General features: G+C 39.8%; 1 protein-coding gene and 1 long non-coding RNA gene across 8 annotated transcripts in view; one reads left to right on the top strand and one right to left on the bottom strand.

The window, feature by feature from the left end:
* Positions 1 to 24,370, bottom strand: part of LOC105285158 (beta-1,4-N-acetylgalactosaminyltransferase bre-4) — a 100,225-nt gene that overhangs the window by 13,320 nt on the left and 62,535 nt on the right. For all 7 annotated transcript variants that reach the window (XM_011349159.2, XM_011349158.2, XM_011349162.3 and 4 more), the window contains 3 exons: positions 8,812 to 9,243; positions 1,838 to 2,103; positions 1,101 to 1,337 (listed from right to left, as the gene is read on the bottom strand). In XM_011349159.2, coding sequence (XP_011347461.1) covers positions 1,101 to 1,337; positions 1,838 to 2,103; positions 8,812 to 8,972 — 664 coding nt within the window. In that variant the 5' untranslated portion in view covers positions 8,973 to 9,243. The remainder of the gene's footprint in view (positions 1 to 1,100; positions 1,338 to 1,837; positions 2,104 to 8,811; positions 9,244 to 24,370) is intronic.
* LOC105285157 lies at positions 10,321 to 17,213 on the top strand. Its single transcript, XR_895007.3, has 2 exons — positions 10,321 to 14,983; positions 15,743 to 17,213. It is a non-coding gene; the product is annotated as an uncharacterized LOC105285157 (long non-coding RNA).

The raw sequence follows: 24,370 nt of genomic DNA, 5'->3' as shown, positions 1-24,370 counted from the left end.
TAATTAAGATTTAAGAGATGTAATTACAACGTGAGCCCGACGTCGGAGCGGCCCATAGCGGCAATGCTTTCGCGAGAGAGCGTATCCTCGTGCCGACATCGTCAAACAAACCAGCAAAAACTGTGCACACGCACAAGGCAAATTCTAAAGGCCACTAAAACTTTCATTAAAAAATAACCGGCGCCACGTTGGTGGAACTATCTCGCGTCGTTTCGCTAGCGTTGCCTCAGTCGAACTCGAGCCGAAAAAGTATGAGAGAAGAAAAGAGAGAGAAAGGGAGCGGGAGAAAGACAGACAGAGAAAGAGAGAGAGGGAGAGAGAGAGAGAGACAACGTATGCGAATTTAATTAAAAATTAAGTCGGAGAGCTCAGAGACCACGACAGGAACTTTGAAGCAGTTTCTTCCATCTTGACTCCTGTTTCGCCCGCATTCTCTTTCCGGCAGGAGAGTCCCCGCCCGGAGAGACAGGCAGGAAAATACGCAAGCAGGAGGAACGTCCGCTAGGCGGCAATAAATCGTGGTGAAGTATCGGCTTATACACGCACCAGCCAGCGAGAGTAGATGGTAGACCGACGAGGGAGAAGCTCGGAGTACGTTTATATTCGCCCTGCGGAAGCAAACCACGCGCCCTCAAAGGTACCATCGAAGCACTAGAATCTATCGACCGCCCGCCAAGATTCAAGATTCTCGCAAATTAACTATAGTTGTGGAATAATTAGATGGAGGTGGTCGTTCGCGGTGTTTAATTTATGTCTGATTTAATCGGGGTTAGATTTCATGATTTCCTAGAATTCTACAATTCGTGTACAAGCATTTAGAATCATATAGCAGAATTGTGATTATAATAATTGAATTATTAATATCGTGATTATTAATACCGTGAATTATTAATACTGATGAGATAAATATCACAATAATTACAATGATTTGCAGAATTAATATTGATTTATCAGTCGAGATTTATTAGTGCAGAGTGCGGGATGTTTCTAACAATTCTGCGATCATCTCGTGAATTGCGGTCACGATGCAGTTTTCCATACGCAAAAAACGCATTCGCGGTCAGGTAGTTTCATGTGAGCAACATCTTAGAGCTACTCACCTTCCTGTTCGATCACGAAGATCTGATAGTCGATCTGCTGGCGCAGCAAGATCGGGTGCAAGTTGTAGAGAAGGGTCTGCAGATGCTGCGGTCGGTCGCGAAACGGAATGATTATGGCGACACGATGCCTGGCGACGCAGTCTGCGGGACGACCCTTGCCGCCCGCCTTCACCTCCACAAATGACCTCTCCATCTCGGACAACGGTGGTGGCGACTTACTGACGGCCACTGGTCCAACTAGAAATAAAGGATGAACGATTGAGAAAAAGAAGCGCAATCCAAATCTTATTGTTAATGTGTTAATATATTAATATAATATAATATTAGATATATGCATGGGTTTTTTAGTTCTTTTTTCGAAAATTCTCGTTTTCAGGAGTAAGATTTTTATAGGGAACAATTTAATTATAATGTCACACGATGATTCGAAAACTTTAATGTCAATATCTTAAAATAGCAGAAGAATGGGAACATATCAATCTTAAATAATTTTTCTAGAAATGAGATAAACTCATACATACACCAAACATACACCATAAAGTAAGATAATATAATATAACCTAAATTAATTAATAATATAACTTCATTTACATTAATTTCATATTAATATACAATTTTGTATCGTTGGACCCATGAATCTATAGAATCTAAAATCTTCTTCAATAATCTCGCATTTTCGATAAAGAACCGCCATTAGCAATTCGTCTCGAGGGTCTCTATTAATTTTCTAGACTTACCCAGATTTGGTGGGATAAGGGGGCACCGAGGGATCGTCGCATTACTGGTCGTGTTTGCCACCGGAAGCTCACGCGCAGTTCCACCGTTGCCGGCCAGATTTCTGATCGGCATGGACTCGGAGCGAGATGAGTTCGAGTGGCTCTTGGCCAATATAGAGAAAATTGTTGAAGATGCATTTCCACCTCCATTCAGACTTGGTATAACGGTTGCCGGGCCGTATATGATTAGACCGCGCGGATGGGTCCTGTACGAGCGATCCGCGTATCTGCAAACGAAACAGAAAAGAGGGAATATTAATGTAAACGCATTAAAAATTGCTGAGAGTATGCGAAAATTACACTCATAAAAAATACATTCCTCAATGCGCTCTTTTGTCTCGGCGCGTCAAGAATTATTATTATTATACAAGAGTCGTCGAGTCGAAAAAGCTCTTCAGATGTGCTATTAAATTTTCATTTCGCTTGTACAGAGAGTAGCGTTAATAGAAAATTACATTAAACAGCTGAATCCTGACAAAATTAATTTGTCAAACAAAGAAACCTTGATACGAACGTAATGATTTTCCGTCAGCACGCGCGAGGCAGAAAGACAGACAAATAGCTCAGAATTGGGAGATAACTTTTTAGTACTCGCACATCGGTTTCACGTAATCCACTATACGAACGTGAAACTGTATTAACGCTAATTGGTGATCGTTTCGCATTAACGGTTCCACAGTTAATGCCGAGTTCGCAGGAATATCGTCCTGCACGCACACGGTACATACATCCGGCAGCCAATTATCTGTCGATTGCACATCCAGCAAGTTACACGCGGCTATCACGAGGCTGACTGTGTAACATCTCGATAATCGAGGGAGCTGCCTGGCAATTAAGGGGTCGATTGACCGTCTAATCGCGAAGGCGATTTGTGCCTCGAGGAAAATGTCTTCTAATTCGACCGAATGCAACAATGGTGTCATTATGTTCGAACCAATTCAGAACGTTAGCTCTTGATGAGATTACAAAATATATGGCTTGCATGTCTCCAGTTTCAACTAAATTAACAATCCAGCCGCGAAACTCGATTCGAGATTGTTGGAAATTTAAGAAAGCTTATCACAGAGTGAATGTATCGGTTGATAAGTGATTAAAGTCATATATGATATAAAAAATTGTACAATAAATAGGAGATATTATATAAATAATAAATCATGTTAAACAAAAGGCGCAAAAATGTCAAAAACTTTTCTCCGAAAGGTATTCTTTGAAACTATTATAATCTTATTAACAATTTTCTATTCTATTCGTTCTCATTCTATTTTCTTGTTAAATTAATAGTAGTTAATAATTATGCTTAAACTTTCGGACTAATCTATCCCAACTGTAAGATAGTTTCGATATCTCGCGATACTCTGGGAAGACGAAGAGCACAGGGAGAGGTATATCAGGCGTCGTTCCAAATTTAATTAAATCCACGTCCTATCTTATATACCCGCTTGAAGTAAACGGGCTAGAAGCGCGTGTTTAGAGGAAACGGATAAGAGCGGCTAACGATTCACCCGATTGCGAGACTTAAGAGGAATCCTCGTCACTCCAGATGACGATGACAAGACTCACGTTGATCCTCGATGCGTTTAAAGGATTTAAAGCCATTAAAATCCTATGCCGGGGTTCAAAATAACGTAAATTTCACTAAAAAACTAAAACAATTAAGGATTAACAAGAATTAATTCGTCCATGAAAAATAATTATTCGATATAAGAGAAATTATTTAAATATTTTAATAATCCGCAAAAGAGAATTGAAGATTCATCAACTTTACAAATTTCCATCACTATTTTTGTTAAATATTTTGATATTAATAATAAATCAAAAATCAAAAATTGAGCTAATGATATGATATATCTGCAAAACGTTTTAACATCCATGAATACTCCCATTTCCGGAAATCAAAGATGAACTCGTACGTCCTCATTGCGTATGGATATGAGCTACTAATATAATATAGAGGATGCGTCTCTATGCGCGTGCAGTCACAAGAGGAAGATCTCTCGAACACGGGAGAATTCGGCAGAATTCTCGTCACGTCCGGAGCGGCATAAATCTGACATGACTCATCTGTGCCGTCGATACGAGATCGGCTACGTGCACCACCTGGCACGGAAATATTTTGCCAGTTATGCTGCTGCTACTGCTGCTGCTGCAGCCGGATCAGAATCCGTGGAAATCTTACCCGCAGCTATGGAGCGGCTTCGAGGGTATCATCGCCACAACGGGAACGCGGAAAGCAGCGAGAAAAGTGGCGGAGAGAGCTCGATATAGGACTTGCAGATATGCAGGTATATTTTTCTGTACGTGACGGGGATCTTAAAAGCAGCGCACGATCGACGAGTGGTCACGCGATGACAAAATCGCGGCGAATGTATTTCCGCAGCTCCAGCTTTCAACTGGTGACGATTTGTAAACGTATCCTGATGTGATGCGTTTGTGATGCGCGTATCACAAAGGCGAAATTTTTAATTTATATGACGTAATCGTGATTGAAAGTTTTAGAAGTCATCTGCGAAATAAAACACAAGATTGAATTAATTATTTATGTAAAACTTTTCATTATTATTAACTGATTATTTAGCATTTTAATTCTCGATATAGATTATAAGATGTTTCTTTGACAGTCTTATTCGGTATACTTATATCGGAGATTACAAAGTTTCAGAAGATGGCTTCGAACTTTTTTCATGGATGAATTGTCCATTAAGGTATCTACGATCGACAAGATATTCGATAACGTTCAAAACTGTTTCGATAAAATTCATCGAACAAAGTCTTAAATAATTTTATTTTTATTTCATTCACGATGATATTAAGATAGATATTGAAGGAGTTGTAAGGATGATGCATTTTTAATATTAAGACGACGCGCTGATCACCTATATCTGAAAGAAATAACAGAGAACGGAAGGAAGGAAGGAAGGAAAGAAGGAAGGAAGGAAGGAAGGAAGGAAGAAAGGAAGGAAGAAAGGAAGTATGGAAGGATAGAACGTATAAAGAAAAAAAGAAAGGAAGGAATAAAGGAAAGAAGAAAGGAAAAAGAACGGAAGAAAGAAAAAAAGAATAGAAAAATAGCAAAGACGAGTCGAGGGTCCTCGGAGACATTTCGAGATCGTCAAAGAAGGAAACTCCTCATCGATCGGCAATGTCGCGAACGAAAATGTCGGTTAAAAGCTTGACAAGACCTCGTTTGCCGAACTCGCCGCAAAAGTGTAGTTTCACAAGCAAAAATGTAGAAAAAAATTATGATATCAAACTAATTAAAAAAGCAAACTTCATTCCGTTACTCACATTTTTATTCAAGAAAATCTCCTCACCCTTTATTTACCTAAAAGGGAAAGCCTATGAAAGAGGCTCTAATTCAAGAAAAAAATTTATCAAAGAACAGCGACATCTTCATGAGGCAAATATTATCGATATATCTGCAGTTTTAATTTACGTTTATACATGACGAAATTTATAAAATTCGCGTTTCGAAGAAAAGTCACATAACAGAGCAAACTGATGTCTGATATTCCCCAATAGCGATACATTGTAATATCACGGATGATCGAGACAGCTAAATCCGATGTTGTGACGAGACTACACGTATCTCGGCTGGGGATTTTCCGAAGAATATTCTCAACTTCCGTTTGAGACCCTGAAGCTTTCGTCCGATAGAACGATGACGTAGTACTTGAGGGATGACCATATTTTTATCTCGGATATTAACAATATCGAGCTCGTTTTTCTCGTAAAATCAATTCCGTATATGCCGTATCAAAGAATAATAACAGATAATTGCAAATAACAGATGTTTTTTCCATGTCTCTTTTAGTGCAATCGCGTGAAAAATTATTTTCAAATAATATAAAAACAAAATTACGATATTTTCAGCTGCGGAAATGATGGATAGAATACTTTATTACATGCATGCATGTACAACCTACATCGTAGTGCAGCCATCTCTATTCCCACATTTTCTCTACATGTCCTGCGACGTGTTTCTTCGTAATAACAACGGTGCGACCGCTGCAACGACATGCTTTTCATTTCGCAGTGCGCATTGGCGCGAAAACGCTTAATTGCAGAGATTAGGAACAATAAACACGAAAAAGCATTGTGGAAAAGGCTGCCCGAATTTCCCAGAATATCTGCACGTTATATATAAAAGATAAAATTCAAATAGACGTAAAATAAGGCAATATGAACATAATACACAAGTAACAAAATTGATTTACTCCCTAACAAAAAATACGATATATAAATAATTGAATTTTATTCTACTTTACATTCTACTTGAAAGAAATTTGAAATTGATTTAAATACTTTTAACGCAGACATGAAAAAGTACATCAACTTTAAGTTCGACGATATAGTTTTTTATGATAAATTATTCTTTGCCTTTAATTTCAATTCAAGATTTAACTCGAGATTGCGAGGTCTCGTTCGCCAAATTACCCTTGTTGAATTCATTGGTGTCGCGCGCGCGCGCACGATCGATACCGACGCAAGAGCACAAGAGCAACCGATTATTTCCCATTAGGAGGGTTCCGTAAATCGCGCGTGTACCAGCGTCGTCGTTAAGCAGCCACTTTGCCTCGTTACGTAGCCGGGTAATGAGATTTCCCGTGTGTCTGCCGTGAGCCCCAAAGGATAAGAACCGATCTTAAGCTACAGGGTTACATTCAGTTACACGAGCGGCATACTTGGCGGCATACAAATATGTCATGTACAAAAGTCTCTATAATAATACATGTTATTTTTCGTTCTTATGCAAAGTATAGGGATGGAGAAGCGTGATGAAGCATGATAAATATATCTCCGGAGGTTCTCGAGTGAGATGTTATTAAGCGATATTCGCGAAATTTGCAGCGCGACATTTTTCATGAACACAATAATTGTTTGCAATAGAGGGAGAGGGAGAGAGAGAGAGAAAAGGAGAAGGAAATTTGCTTTAGAAAAGATAATTATATAAGATAATAAAATAATTTCTAAAAATAGAAATAAAATAGAAATCTGCTTCGCTTTCTTTCTCGATTTATTCTTTCTTATTAAGTAAGACTTGAAACTTAAACTTTAAACTTTACTAATCATTATCGAATAATATTTAGCTTAAATAATATTAATCAAATAATATTTCCCTTTTTGATAAAGAAAAATAAAATTTCGATAAGAAAAGAACACAAATCAAGTTGATACATTCTAGTAACTTTGTAAATTCAAGCGACGCAAAGATGATGATCAACGATGATTGCGAAATACTAATGAGCTTTCGTGGCAAAGGGGATGAAGAGCCTACGGGTAATTTTGCAGCGGGCGAGATACGATTATCCGGCTCATTACGTGTATCTGGCATCGATGTTACTTATCGTGGTCGGCTGCACGCGTTCAAAGTACCCATTACAACGTTGAAAATCACATTACGCCAGTTTTGTAATAATAATGAGTGACGCGTCACGCCGTGTGCGCGCAAAAACGTTTCGGCGAAATTCAATCATGATTCGCACTCCGGACTTCGATTACTTGGCTAAATAATCCGGGGGACAGTGATTATAGCGATGGCGGATTTAACGATGAAATTTCACTGCGAATAATGGAGTTGTTCGAACACTGCGATCAATTCAATACGCTCTTTTATCCGACCGCTTTGCAGACATATATTTTTGCTTCCTATCATCGTTCAATTTCACTCGAACCGCTTTAACGCTTTGCGGAAAGCGGCACGTAATTATGTAGACGGTGCCTGAAAAATGGGCTACACAAATTTTATTTTAAAAAGAACTAAAAGCTTTTTCGTTGTAAATTATAAATCACTATATAATCCATTTTATAAATATAAATAATTACTATGTTGTTATAGATATTACCGTTAATATTAATATTTGCTAATAAATCTCTCCCTAAATTCTTCATGCTGGTGCACTATATAAAAAAATTAATCAATAGATTAAATTAACAATTTTTTTTAATTTTACCAAAAGAGATTATCATTAATCGTAGTTGACTGTCGACTGTTAATCCAGCTCAGTCGCGGACGAGGGATTTTCCGCGAGATTTCCCGCGAAACTTCGCATGCGGAAAGTTCACGTCAACAACGGCGAACGGAGCTGGTAGTTTGTCACTCGCTCGTAAATTCGCGACACTACGCAACGCGCTGACTCGGCGAACTCCCGGATACGAGGCGTCGACGATGAATAACGACGAGTTGGCCAATTATTAAACCGGGAATCCGACGCCCGCAATTAACGTGCGGTGTTACGAGAACGCGTGCATCTGCCCTGTCGTTGTCCTCGTTGCAATAACGCGCGCGCGTAAAGCGGACGACGCAAATTCTGTACGGAATTTAAGCCGCGGATACCACGAGTTCCGCAAGCCTCGGGATCTACATCGAATAGCTCGCAAGATGCGCGCCGAGATCCGCATGAAGCTGGAATAGGTACTCGACGCGCGCACTTTGGCGAATATGCGGATTTATTGTGAGGGATGCAGCGGGTAGATGCATAAATTGAAAACACGCTATTTTCGCCGAGTCCCAGATGGCCAACTTACTAGTTCGAGTTCGAGTAAATCATCGCGTAGAAGTGATAGAAATTATTTATGAACGTTACATGTTTATGCAAATGAGTATATTCAAGAATCTTTAAGAATCAAATATTTGTAAATTCTACCTGTAATAAAGGTAACATTTAAATTTTCAAAATTCAGTTCTCCAAGTTCGATCCTCTTGATGTCTACAAGTTCAATCTAATACTCCTCGCTCGAAGCTCGAAAAATATAAACGACTAAAGAAAACTAACTTTTAGAATAGCGGCAAAAGTCCAGAAACGAAATTGTAATATCCAATCCTTCTTAATAAGCGCTCAGGCATTTCATGCAACAACTCAAGAGACATTGCAACCACAGTTTAGAATCAACAAAAGGGTTCAAAAGGGAAATCCCTTTGACAAGGTGGCACTCACCTGGTCGCGTTGATGGTGAAGATGGTTTCGATGGAGCGGCGGTCGAGCACACCACCACTAAGCAGGTACTGAACGGCGATCAGAGCAAGGACGATGCAGGCGAGTGCCTTGTAGAGGTGGGCACGATGCCACAGTGCCACGGCTGCGGCGGCCACAGTCATTGCATGCGCGAGACACCATAACTCCCTCCTAGCCGCCGTTAGAGGAGCACCGTCGTGCACCACGAAATGCTCCCTCGCACTGGCCGCTTCCTCAATTTCAGCTGCTGCAGCTCGCTGCCCTGGGACCGACGAGACTGCTGCAGTCTTCTTCCGCCTCCCTTGATGGGCACGAGGTGAGAAAAGGCCGCCTGGGGCTCCTCACTTCCGCTCACCAGAAGCATCACCTTCGCGGACCCTCGCGGCGCCCCCTCGGACGAAGGTGCGCTTACGTCTGCAAGACAAAGAAACATTCGTCAGAGAATATTCCTGGGACGCTGTAGATGTTATTGATTGCTATTAATAAATGATATTAACATCACTATTAATTAAAATTCAACTGACTTCAGAAATTGTAATTTTAATCCTCTTTCTCGGAATGTTGCGAAAAGCTGAATAAAAAAAGACGCGGTAATCAAGTAATCAAGAGATGATTGTTAATCATGAACGATAAAATTACTGTGTGGCGTTGCTTACGCTAAAGGTAAAAATAATTATCTTCTAGTGCAGTACACGCAGAGGCATATTTTTCACGAGGTTTTTCGTTTGACCTCGCTTTAAAGCTCTCAGCTGGTATCACGTAGTGCCATTAACACCGCGAGCTGCGAAATTTATCGCGGGGAAGCCTGGAAAAATGTAATAATACCCGCGGTGTCGTATACCCTGCGCGAGTTACGAGTCGAGAGCTCGACAAAATAAAAAACGGAAGTTTCCGGAAGATATGGCGGATTAAAAACGCCGCGTATACGCGCCCGTTACTGCTAAAGAAGGATTTACCTGAGAGCATTAATTATGCTATTAACTTTTACCGGCACGACGCTAATCTCGCGCCACTTGCGTTGCACACCAGTCTTTCCGCCATCTCGACACACTCCAAACTATATTATATATTTCTTATGTACAATATGTAAAATATAATTTTCAAAGATTTCAAAGATTTTCAAGATTTTACAATTTGTGTTACATAATTTCCGAAAAATTCATTCGCACGCTTACAGCCAATCTTCGAAGAATCATTCTCCAGTTAAAAGCGATGTGGAACGCGTTAGTTAAACAAACGCGATAATATAGCATTTCAGGAGCTCGACAGGAGAAACATACAAAATCGCTGTCCGGGCAAAAGGATTAAAACGTTCTGGTGAACTTGGCGTTTTCATAAACGGCTATTTTCCACGGCGAATTAATTTGCGGGGCATACACAACGGATTAATATATCCGTGACGCGTCTGTTTATACGAGCGAGCGGCGCGCTAATAGCGTTAGCGAGACGCGGCGAATCCGATACGACGTTGCCGGGGAAATCGCCACTATCGGAACTTCATCGGATCAAACTACGTGGGCTGCTCTGCACCACGCGGACCGAAACTAATCCGAGTTTATATGCCCGGAGCTCCCGAATGGCCGTGTTTAACGAGTTGCCAGACTTATCGGCTTGCGATGGCAACTCGCAACTTGATTGTTTCGGAGCAATCTTTATTGCAGTAACTCCTCCATTAAAAAGTGATTACCGCTCGTCATTATCGCCGGTGGTCGCAGATTCGATCGCGATTTCGCATCAAACGCCGTTGCCCGACTGTTTGATTTTTTATTGATTAATAAATTGGCTGATTAACTTGTAGACTTTTTACCGGTCGATGAATAGATGTATAACGTGCTAGACGTATATTCACGAACGATTTGATATTAGAACTCCGAAACCGCGCGGATCTCGTAAGCTGAATTCGGTACGATGGCGTGAGAGCGAGAGCGAGGAAACGGCTGCGCTTGCGGATAGGAAAGTGGAACGAAAGAGGATTAAGCTGACGCGCGCGCTTTACTGCGCGGCTCATTGAAAATGGCCAGTGAAGTAAATTGTACAGTTTATTGGTCACCACGCAAATAGCGAATCCGAGTATAAATTCCTAATCGCTAATGAGTTTCGGGGTCGCGTGTTGCCTTTGCGTTAAGAAATAAATTCTCGAATTCCGTAAAAAAAACAAAATTAACATTTTTAATAACTTCATAAATGCGTAAAAAACGTAGTAAATGTATCATAATTTTAATAAAAAGCTTAATTTACAGTTTTAGGTAAGAATTAAGTAAGATCGATAATTCGCTATTTTCTTATTGCTATTCATTGGCCTGTATACTCTTTTGTACATTCCAGAGAATGCATTCTTATTATTCCTTCAAGCACGTATTTCAATCATAGCGCACGCCTTTGATTGTTCCTTTATTGCGACTTATTCTTTCCTTCTTTGTGCAAAACGTACACGAACAACAAATATTCATATATTTCGCGGCAAGAATAGACCCGGGTATTACTTTCGTTCCCTCGTTCCTGTTTCTCGCGTGTTTCGACTTCAAACAATGCCACCAACGAAGCACTATTAAAGACCACAAGCACGTAGCTTAAGGATTCACTAAATAATTTCGTAAATTCCTGTTTGTCATAAATTAAACACCGTTAAACATTGTTAAAAAGTAAAATGTATCACGAGTAGATACATGTTTACATCATATATAATATAATTAACGATGGATTTTAGTTTGCATTGCCTTAGAGTACCAAATTTTAATTATTTTCATAAACTACACTAACGCATGTAATGAAATATTTACTGTTGGAGATTTTGTGTTCTAGACGTCATGCATAGAGATGGCACTAATAGTTGTCGTGATTTTTAAGTTGGCATTACCTTTCGTTAGCGCGCGCGGTTTTTATATATCCGGTTGAGTTATTGAGTTACCGTGTATTACATTCTCGTTTGTTAATTCTCAGACTTACGTGTTTTATGTGTGTACAAATTATCGTTTAATTATATTAGTACGTGTTCGCTATCCAGCGCTCTTTGCATTCAATTTCCAACATTTACAAATGGATATGAATTTAAAATATTTACAATGGATTTTCAATGGACCATAAAATAGGACCAATTACATCATAAAACTGATAATTATATTACTGATAATTATATAACTCGAGGTTTGCATTGCGAGTATTATTTCTCGATTTTCATCATATTAATTCGCTGAGTGGAAAAGAAATCTAGCAATATAATCGCGCGCACGCGTTTTGTGCAACAAAAATTGCAATCATACGGTGGCACCAAGTGCATCGAGAGTTCTCGTTGTTATGAAAACTCTCGTCATTCGTTTTTAATTGTGCGTTCGAGGATCACGATCGAGGGTGCGTGGCTCTAAAATATTTTTCGTACTTGTTATCTGACTCAATATTTCCGCAAGAGTTTCGTACTGTGTTAATATACGGGGAATTTTTTGAGCCACGCGAGCTTCCATATACCAGGCCCCTGACGTTATCACACCGGTGACAACGCTAAAGGTAGACCATGTTCAACGTCTATTCACGCCGCATGCGCCCTTGTTTAATATACAGTCGTAATTTCAACCTTCCTGCACGTATACAACCCTTCCTTTTCTTCCCTACCTGGTTGTTGTTACTGACTATCCGCGCGTTATCGTCCAGCTCCACTCCACCGTATTGTAGCGAGTCGCCCTGATTTCTCTTTGAAAATAGACGACGGTCAGATGGAGTACGGAATATTGTACTAACACGGATACGAGCCAGGATGAGGTACGATTTCGTGCTATTAGAGTAAAATGCGACGAAGTTTCGCGAGGTAAAAATCACGCGAGAAGCATATCTCGACGCACAAAGAGAGAAACCGCCGGTTTGACGATTGCCAATATCGCTGCCAATCAATATAATGAAGTATTCGGTAATAAAGATTGGGCAATACTTTTTAGTGCTATATATGATCATATTTCTTCTATAAGGAGAAGAATATTTCCCTCAGCTAAAAAACTATAACTAATTTTTAAGCTATACGTAATTATACAAGGAATGTTTTTACGAATCATGTATTTGTATCGTGAGATATATATATCCATCCTAACAAATTGTGATAATCGTCTTATTTCTTCCTTTTTCCTTCGATGGACATTGCAATAACGTCGCCAATTCGTCGAGAGCGAGCAGAAAGGGAGAAAAATAGCAACCCTCTCGTTATCCTCATATTTATCTCTGTCTCTCGGAAATAAAACAAGTACTTTTCTACTTCGAGAGCAAAGAAATCATCTTTTCCCATGCCGGAAGTATACTGGCACGGTCCATTATATCACAGTCTTTATGTGGATATTACAGGCATTATTACAGACTCTCCTGCTCTTTCCCAACATTTGTAATCCCTTGCTACGCAATTTTCCCGAAATTATTGTACTTCAGCCTCAGGGCTACTTCATGCGCCTTTATTGATCTGACGGAACCCTTTCCATGATCTTTAATGTTCGTCTCTTTCTATTTCAAGTCACGTTACGGAAAACGTCATGTCAAATGTCAGGATGGTAGTCAGAGAAATATTCCGGAGTTTCTCGCGCATCAGATGTAAATTTCCTAAGCATTCTGCGTCGGTCCGAATGCTGGAAATAATGCGCGTAATTAAGAAAGATGGGCATTCATTTTGGGCATCCCATTGAATTTTATCGAATCCCATTTTGAGAGAGCAATTTTAAATAAACAATGTTAAAGTTTGCTATATAGTATTAAGGAAATAAATATGAATAATTAACGAATATATATGCAATTACGTTACAAAATTTAATAAAACTATGTAACAAGATGAAATCGACCCATACGTCTTTTATTTAAAAAAAAAACAATCAAAAAACTAAATATAATAAAAATATTTCAAAATTATCATCCTTATGCCTTCCTTTCATGTATTAAAATACTTTATACCAGCTGCATACCGATTTTCGTTATAAACAGAAATTATTCATTTTACTATTACACATATAGAGAATTTTGTAAAATAACGCAAACAGAGGAATCAGGATCATGATCGTCAAGCCGAATGAAATATACGCGAATTAAACTCCCACGATGATACACAATCAAGTATCACGATAATCGGCGACGGGTACACGCGCCGGAAATTTAATGCGGGCATGATCGCCAACGCGGCAACGCACGATCATCGGTCGCGAGATGCTGCAGATAAAACGTGCAAGTGACACGATAAATAGCGCGTGTTGCGTGTCTCTTTTATTAGACCACCAGCTCTCTCGGCGCGCATCTCCGTTCATCGCGCTGCAAACGTCACGTCATGCGTTTATCCGATTATAAACGCGACCTCGCGAGCGTTTACGCACTTCCGCGCAATAAACTTTCGGTGGCAATTGCATTCTGCGGAGTTCGAGCGATTGTCAGCCACGAGCGTGGTCGACGACGAAATGGGGTCTTGCGGCCGCGCGCGCACGCAGAATCCGCTTGTGCCGGCACGATCGATCGTGGAGCACATGCACGCGCGTGAAATCAGCGTTTCGCATTCCACGCACAAGTCCGCGTCTTATTTGCGTGCAGACGAGAAGCAGAATTGCGCAACGTATCTCCCGGAATCAATTGATATCTCTGATCCGTCGATGATCTGTCGATATCTCTCGCCGTGAAGTTCTTGCTCGTCGAGCAAAGATTTATATCTGGATATAAATGTTTATATTTGAAATAAAAAGAGTAGTATTTTTATATAGATAAAAGCTAAAAAAAAGACACTCCAGAGGTAGATTTATGAATAAAACCTGGTATTTTATTTTATTTCATATATATCGTTACTGAATGATTCTACCTAAATGGATTTCTTCTCATTTCATTCATAATTCAAGAAAAATTAATATGACGTTTTTGCAGAATAAAAATCGCAATCGGATTTAAATGAAAATTCAGAACAGATCCAATTGATAAAATGAAAAAATGCAGCTGGCGGGCGTTATTATATGTATATTGAAGCGAGTGATTAGGGGCGAGACCGGATTACTTTTTCGCAGGCGCAACCCCGACTCGAAGTCGACCGTCGAATAATTTCCACGTCGTGAATGCACATCGACCGCATCGTCGTCGTATGGCTTGCGTCGCTTGGGCGGAATATTCAAAGAGGACATCACGTCCCGCTCCATCCCGAGAAGAGTCCTGGCCAAAGGTATTATCGTATTCACCCCTCATAGTGCACGCTTCTGCGAGTAATAGGACGCGCACATGCCACGTATACACACACGCACACAACTGTGTGAATCTTACGAAGGGACGAGAAAGGATGTAAGGAAAAAATGAAAAAAGGGAAGGAAGAAGAAGTGAAAAAATTAATATAACATATTAATTTTGATATTAATAAAATAGAAATATTAAAAAATAGGGGAAATAAATTTGGAGATGTGGAGAGGAAGCAAATGTTATGTAAGCATTACGTGAATTAAAGAAGTATCAAGAAGAAGTATCATCTGATCAAAAATTGTCGTATAGTACCTAAACCATCAAAGTGCACATGATAAAATATTATACAACAAAAACACCTATAATTTGATTATTTCGAAGAAGAAACTTAAAATCACAAAATTGCATCGTGCAATGTCAAAAACCTATAGACACCTAAACATCGCTAATGTAATGAACGGTGATCTATTTCATGGAAACAAAGATGCATAAAGAAAGGAGAGACATGTGGGAGAGCGGGCTCGTTCGTTCGTCCAGAGATACCATTTCAACCCGGATCAAACCGGAAGGGAGGATAAAGCAACCCCTTCGCATTGTACGCGTCGTCCCTTGTTCGTTCTCCCGTGATCCGTCATCGAGATTCCCGGTTCTATAATAGTCGAATGCGCCTATACTCCGACATGCATCGCGTGTCGCAATGCAGCAGCCGGAGCTGCGCCAGGATAACTCAATGTATTCGATTTTGCAGAACGCGCCGGAAGAGAGCGAACGCGAGGCCAGCGTGGAAATGTGCGAGGACACTTGGCAGCATCCGCCAAGAAATCGCAACGGTCAAGGTCCACGATGTCGTCACGAAAGCTGTTCGCTTCGATTCTCTTTCCGTTCCGGAAAGCAAAGTGAGATGCGACATTGGCGACATTCCGTCTGGATAGTGCTACTGACAATTTTATCGAGGATCTTATCTTTTCGTCATTCAACATGCTCGGTGCATTCACATAGCAGTGATAACTGACTGTCGAACTTTGGTGGATTAAAAAGTAATGGCCAAAAATAGTCTCTTAAAAATGTTTCTCAAAAATTCGACGAATAGTTCGAGGAATAGTTTTCAACTTGTAAGTTATAATCCAAAGAAAATTTAAACAAGATTCTGATTTATTTATTACAATGACAATTAAAATTTTGATATGCAATACAAATATAATATATAGTCTTATATGCGCGAATTAATTAATTTAAATGTAATTACTTTGCATTTCTAATACGAGGAGATACTATCATTAATGCTTGTTAATTAATTGTCTTTTCCTACTAATTCACTAGGGATTTGAACTATTACATTCTTATTTATTATCTCGCTCGGGTAGAGATAAGTTGTGGCATTATATCCGGCGTATCATGATTGTAATAATTCGTCCCTTAAAACCGGAAAGAAAGAGGAATAAAAATAGATAGCAAAAATTCACGTACGCGTTATCTTTAAGCAACATTCGCCAGTACGCAAAGCCGGTAATTTAGCGACTTATCAGCGGCTATAAAGAGAGACTTCCTATTATCATCTTGGTAGCTTAGTTTCGTTACGTCAATTGCCTCTGCATGCGTAACTTCTGATGGTCCTTCCGACAGTTCACTGATGCGGCACGGCGGCATCTCGTCGGAGGATGTAGTAATTGTGTTAATGTCGTCGTTACATCGCCGCCTCGTTGATAGCACGCGATTTGATTATCGCAGTTACAAGTTAATCGAGCATTTGCGAGTCGCTCTATCGATTTTGCTTGGCTAATAACGGCATGTACAAAGGGCACCTTTGAACGAGCGCATATCCTAAGGATATTAACAATGATACCAAAGGAAATTTCTTGAAAAGGATGATGAATCTTAATAGAAAGAAATTCAGTGGAAAATTGGAGAGCAGAAATTACAATCAAGAGCAAATAATAACAAGAGACAAAGAATAATATCATTCTTGAATTTCAAATTACATGGCGGATTACTGCATTTATTTTTTAATATAGTGCACAGTGTAAAAAGTAGAATGGAATTAAAGTACGATTTTGATGTCTGTCTGAAAAAATAGTACAAACTCAATTTAAAAAATATATGTATGAAACCGTATATCTTGTCCTACATATATATTATAGATTTTCATAAAAATTTATATTTCAAAACACAAAATAACTGTTATAGTGATTTCAAATAAAGCAGTGATTGTTAAAAACTGGAAATTAGCCTTACTATTCTTTCTACCTTTTATCTGTATTTCCATGTAGAATATTCTATAACGAATTTTTCTTTTAAAGAATACGTTAATCATTATTTATTGAATAAATTATCCGTTAATTGCGAGAATTGGCCTCGATTTGTTCGCGGCGTAACACATTAAGCCCTAATTAGTTCCTGCTTAGAAGCCATCACAAATTGATAGTTTCCGTAATTAACGCGTCCACCGAAACGCATATTCATTCTCTATCTGCCCCATTCGTGATATAATGTATCCTTTATGGGAACTCATGTGGAATTTTGATATACCTAGATTACCTTTGATTCAAAATTACATTAAAATGAAATTGGAGTTTCGTGTACAGAACGGACAAATGTTAAAGTTATATAGATATTAATTTTTCGTTGAATCAGGTCAAATTTATCATCACATTCACGCACTGCGTACTTTCCAATTATAATTGCATGCAAATAATGTATTGGGATAAAAGACGAATTTTGTAATAATTTAATTAGGAACATTTTCGTGAGAGAAAGAGAGAGAAAAAGAGAGATTTTAAAAATTTACCAAAAGCATAGAGTAACGAAATTCAGTATTTTTTAAGAAGAATTTAAAAAGCGAGGTGGAAAAAACACGACATACGACTCGATCTAATTATTGTGCTGGAATTGCTAACCACGCAATGTAATTTTATCGACAACGAAGAAGGGGATGGAAGATACGCCATCAGACAGATAGTATAATAGCAAGGTGCGGTCACTCTTACGTAAGCAATCTTTAATCTCTTTATAAATTCCTTTTGTTCCTCCAGGGAATGGAGAACCGAATATAAACTCGATGGTCGTTCAGCGTTAATGGACGCAAGCGATATGATATTTCAAACGATATTTCGACCATGTTGTGAGCAAAAATACAGCGCTGCCTAAATGTCCCAATACTCATTACGCAAAATGTGTATCAAGTGAACTATTAATTCTCATGCTATTTAATGAAATTGATGATAACAAAGGCAAAAGTCCAATACATGTAGGTCTACATCACGTTACAATCGCGATGTGTATTAATCAACGAAAAATAAAAACGTAAAAAATCAAATATCTCACATATAAAATTATAAAAGATCTATTTTACATGTTATTTTATTTCATTTCTTTCTTATTACCAAGCAACATTCTTGTCGAACGCAGTCACTAATTATTGTCACGATAAAACGTCCACGATGATGGTCGGCCGACGAATATTTCAATTGGCACTTTTTCTCCGGCCGTGCAAAGTAATAATAATTACAATTGATAAAAAGACGGAGATTTACGCTCTGTCAAGTCGTGGGTGTAAACGCTTCCTGGGTGGACAGGTAATTCGATAAATCAATAAACGGCGCGCAAGATCTAATAAAAGGAACGTAACGCCGACGAATACGCGACGCAGACAGCCTTGATTAAAACGCAAACCAATTCGAAATATCCCGGCCGCCATTAATGAGTCAATCAATTCCTGTCATTGCGTTTGGTTTGGTGGGGCAGTGTGCGGGAGCTTGAATATGTTTCCAATGAAATACGCGTTCGCGCGCAATACCGATCAGCACTACATTTCTGTGTCGCGAACGAACGAAAATTCACGCTTGTTCGTGAATAATGCATAGACGCACGTATGCACGCACAATGCGTCGCAATATCATCAAAGAAAATGCTTCTACAACTGAATCTTTTGCGTGAATAATTAATACTATGCATAATTTTTATAAATAATCATTGGAATAATATATAATAGCAGATTCGTGGGGATATTTTCATAAATGTAATACAACAAAGGATTAATATTTAAGCGATACATAGTCTGCCCTAGTGATTACTGCTTAATTCATTTAAAATGTTTTGCTGCAAACGATTCGTTTATAATTGAAGGGTTTACTTAAACATAGCTAAAAGGGTGGGATTTTACTTTGCAGCGATTCGTGCCTTTACGGAGTATACCGAGCGAGAAAATCTCCATCTGAGCGCTATCACTGTTCGGAGGAGGAAACTCTCCTTGTAAAGAAAATACGCCAATGATCCATCCTCTTATGGAAATACGCGCGCCAGCTTTTTTCAAGCGCTTTTAATACCCGGAGGAATTTTTACGGGCATTCACATGGAAATTTGCAACGTGATTTTTTTTCCGGTCTCTCGCGCCATACAGCGGCCTCCCTCAACTGGCTGGGCGCAATTTTCGCAAAACTGCCACTTTGCCGCGGTGGTCCTACCCTCTCTCCTTGACTCCCTCTCTCGTCCTCCTCTCTTCCCTAACGTTGATTTATTCAACGAAGAAAAAATACTCCAGCGCTTTTATACGTCGTCCCCGTAAAGGGAACGTTGGGAGATTTAGACAGGGTGTGTTCCATTCGCACGCGCTCTTTCCGCTTAACGACGAAATGCTGAGCGATCTTGCCTTCGATCCTTCCTTGCTTGAAGGGCTTGATGGGAAATTTACCGTTCGAATTAAAGGGCTTGCAATTTTTATATAAATTAAACTTCAAAGGCATAATTTTCCACATAACAAGCTTGTTAACGTGGCGTTCTCGAGTTTTGTGCCGTTATCGTGGCAACATTATTCGATAAGTTACACCTCGTTTCGGTAAAAACAATCTATCTCCCATAGGACTCTCATGAATTATACTCTACTATTTTAGCAATGCAACGTTGTAGAGTACATTTGATTCATTTTTACGCTTCTTATTTATTGCTTTTTTCGGCGTCGGCGTCCATGTATGTTCAAACTTAGAAAAAGGGGGAAAAGAGATATGCAGACGTATCATCCCCGACAACGCCGGTCTCGCCGGGAATAAAGCGAAAAAGACATTAGATGCGCGAGAAAAATGTCCCGGGTGTCTCGTAAAACTGTAAAGCGCTCGCAACACGTGTTTCACCGGCCAGGCTGACGTTGTACAAAAACAATGAAAAACGTGGCGCGTGATACTCGAACGAACCGACGGGGGAAAAAAGGGAGCCCCAGAGCGGCGAATGCATGTACGTTATACCGGGTGGGCGACGCGGGTGATTTATATATCCGAGATTGGGAATCGCTTTCGCCCCGATAATTCCGCTCTGGTATCTCCTGTCGAATCTCGCGAATTCGGCTTTCGGCGTTTGCTGTTCTGTGTACCGTTGCCCTGCCCGTCCGATTGGTCGCTCGCTCGTTTGATATATTAGTCCGTTATACAGTGTGATGTCGTTTTGCCTTGTAGTTCTGCATTCCTGAGCACACTATTGATTCGAATAGCAATTTCTCCATAGTTCTCCATAGATTGTCGCTGACCGATGGTCGAATCTCCCCATTTAGAAGATCCTCAAAACCGTGGAAAGCATCGCTGTGATATTTACATCCCTTTGATTGAAGAATATCAGGCGACAAAATGCGAACCAAAAGGAGGAACGATACGAAAATACAACGCAGGTCGTAAATAATGAAAACTTTCATTGAAATTATTCAATTATTGAACTGTGAGAAAACTGTAAAGTGCACTTTAAAAAATTTAAAGAGTAAAATGTGCAAACATCATAGCTTTTTGAAACTTTTATATGTTTTTGCAAAACTCGCGTCCGATAGCTACATTTCTGTGCACTGAGAATTATGTTTTTATCCTTTTTTATATACATATATACATATATAGATTTATTATATAAAATTACCTTTTAATTATTTTTGTATGCATTGTTATAATATTGCTTATACTTTAATTAAATATTGTACAGATATTTTATTCAATACGTTTTTTGCAATAAAGATGGTTTCGTGTAAAAAGCAAATTCTTGCGAAAAGTTAGAAGAGAGAGGAAAGATTTCATGGCAAGATGACGAATCAGATTGAAATAAAAAGCGACACAAAGGCTAAAAGTGAATAAAAAGAGAGTAACAGAGTAAAGAAACTGACGGGAAGGAAAGAGTGAAGAAAGAAGAAAGAAAGAGGAAAAGAGAAGGACGGATACGGGAGGTTGGAGGGAACGAGGGAATCGATAGCCATCGTCATGGCGACCATGCCATCAACTACCTCTCCTTACTCTAACAGACTCCCGGTTCTCCTTCTTGTTCTCTGATTCTCCACGGTTCCGTCGTACTAGTCCCTCTTGTTCCACGTGTTTCCCTCGCAAATGTCTCGATTCTTCGATCATGGGAAATGGTTCTCCACGATTACGGCGTACGGGATGTTTGCGAAGGCGAATTTAGTTTAGAAGTTAGTGCAAAAATGTGGGAAAAGAAAGGAAGATATTGCGGATACAAGCGAGCTGCATGCGGGTGCTATCTCGGCGGTCTGTCATGTTGAAAACGCGGGGACTTCCGCCTTGGAAGGAGGAAGCCTTGACATGGCGTGCACCATGAGTCAGAGTAAATCGCGTGCTCTCGAGAGACACGAAACACTCCAATTAACATGTGGTATCATGTAAAGCCTGGATTGGCGATAATTCGCTTAAATAGCGTTTCCTTTCCTTGAAGTCGTTACTTGCCGGCAAAATTATCTCTGTGGCACGATCGCGCGGTATTTATATATATACATATTTCAATGTCTTTGAATCTTATATTATGAATGCAGGGGAGAGAATGCTTTAAATGTAATGATAATTGAAAAACATTGGAAGCGCCATTTTAAGCGACAAATATTCTGACCCTAGTTCTGACCTGCTTGCTGTAACGTTTTTTCCTCACTGCGATGTATCAAAACGATATTTATGGACTTGCTTTTATCGACTACCCTATATGTAATTCTGGACAATACATGCTACACTAGTGGGAAAATCGGAAATCAGAGAAAGAGTGAAAGCGCACGTCAAAAATGCGTTATATCAGCCAGAAGCGATTTTTATTGTTGTCCTAAATGGCATATATGGGAAGTGAGTTCTATGCGAAATATTTCATAATAACTGTGTCACACTTACTAGCTTGCCTCGAAAGCTATATGTACTAAATTGCCACGCCTAAATCTCTTCTCTCAAGACTCATTCGCATTAACAAAAAGGAACTTGTTTGTTACACTTTACCTGTCAGCCGTAATTTTTCTTCGATCTATCGGAAAACCGTGCTCTTCTGTTTTTGACATGTATTGCTTTACAGTTTACAACTATTTCCGATACGAATGAAGACGTTTTGGAGCTCAACTATGGAGAAACGGCGGAGGTTAATGGCAGGGCGATGCTCCCGGTCGTCCGGAACCCGTTAACTATCGCGAGTTTTCCCGGCGACGGGGTCGAAGTTAGTGTCGAAGTAATTTACGGTATGTTCTTAGTCACGATGAACATGCCCTCCGCAGCGGAACTCGCTTCGCTGTAGCTTGGACAGTTTACGAGGATGACTGATTTGAGCAGAATGACACGGTGCTTTCTGGCAGACTGCAAGAACCGCCCGTTGCCCCCCATGAACAAATAGACCTCGCTCGTTCCTTTGTCTCTGTGTCATGCGATACGTAATGTCAACCTGATTCCTCGCGGTCGTTTGAACGGACAATCAAACAAAGAGAGAGAGAGGGGGGAGATAGATAAGGAAAGAAAGAGAGAAAATGGCAAATAATTGATAGCATAGTTATTATGCTAAATTGCTCCTCTGGAAATTTCCAAAATCGACGCAAAGATTTTATAAATCTATACAATTATTTGACAAAAATATGTTAAATAAATGATAGATAGAAATAAAATTATTAGATTAAATTGATGATAACAGGCAAGGAGATAGAGAACGACATTTCGCAGAAATTCTAAAAGCAAGATTTTCGATGTACAAGAGACTTGATTAAACAGATTCAAGTTCAGACTCCAATTGCGCAAAGTGAGGAGCAAGCGGCGATATTTATAAATGCTTCCGGCGATAATTGAAAAAATCGCGAGGAAGTGAGTTTATCGCGATTATCAGCAAGCAAGTGTAAACTTCTAGAATGTCGTTACGCGATAATAAAATGTGAGTAGTCTCTGAGCCGTTGCACATCGTGTATCTCGTGTAAAAAAGATTATCCGATTGCGAGATTCACGTTCGAACACGCTCGGACGTGACTGGAATATTTGAAGAGGAACTGAGGGGCAGTCGGAAGGTCGTTCTCGGTCGTTATCGATTGGAACACCTTTGGATCCTCGATAAGTTTACGTAACGCATACGGCTTTCCTCGTCCAAAGCGTTCGATGACTAATTTCTTCCACGCACGTACGTGCATCTTCTCTGCATGGTGCACATTTGACAACGTCGAACAGTCGTGACAAGCTCTTGGAAATTGACTCACGCTTTTCGTAAAAAAACCCAACGTCTTCCTGCTCGAGAGAGTCGTAAAGAGTCTTACAAACCGGTTGTCACGTCTTATTCCAGTCTGCTGATTCACGTACGCCGACGACGATTATCTCCTCCTCGAGTTGGCACTCGAAGACGGCCTTGAGAAAGAGATAGGGACAAGTAGAGAGAGATAGACTACTTTCTGAGCTACCTTGTCTAGGTGCATGCTAGGAACGTATTAGCACAACCCCCGAGTGTCGCGCACCTTGCACAAACGCTGGAACCTATCTAGTTCCAGGAGTTGGCAAGTGTTTCCGCATCGGCGGTGAAGTAATCGCGAAGTTTGTGAATGTCGCAGCTGCTGCGCGAAGCTGTCGGAACTTCCATAACGTTTCGCCAGCCCGAGTGTCTCGCCAAACGTTTCCATGCAGCGTTTCCAACCCCTGTCGATACACGTGCGCGCTAATGGCCGACGTTTTGCATTCCGACTTGCAGGATTCACTTCTCCAGGAGCTTCGTGGTATCCCCGGGCGTCATCCTCAGGCGCATCAACTGCGCACATCTGTGGACCAATTGTGGATTGTCGTCCAATTAGGTCTGACTCGGGTTTAACTAAACTCAAGTAGAATGAATTCAAGTAGATAATCAAAATACGAATTATTTCCAAAAACAGGAATAGTACACCTTCTTGAGAAATAAAATGATTGGATCTATCGAAGGAATTTATCTACATCTAGAGTTCAGGAAAATTATAGACTTTTATCTTGATTTCGATAATCAGATTCAACGAGTGCGATTAGTTCAGTTGATCGATTACTTCAGATTATCGAAAACTGATACGAGAAGTCTGCAGCTTTCTCCAATTTGAGAAATTTATTATTTATTAATTTGAGAAGCACGCATAGCTGTGCACACATCGCATGTATACATACGC

The sequence above is a fragment of the Ooceraea biroi genome, chromosome 6 (assembly GCF_003672135.1).
Source record: "Ooceraea biroi isolate clonal line C1 chromosome 6, Obir_v5.4, whole genome shotgun sequence".
Classification (NCBI taxonomy): Eukaryota; Metazoa; Arthropoda; class Insecta; order Hymenoptera; family Formicidae; genus Ooceraea; species Ooceraea biroi.
Note: the sequence above shows the minus strand (reverse complement) of the source record. Positions and strands in the feature narration are given on the sequence as shown.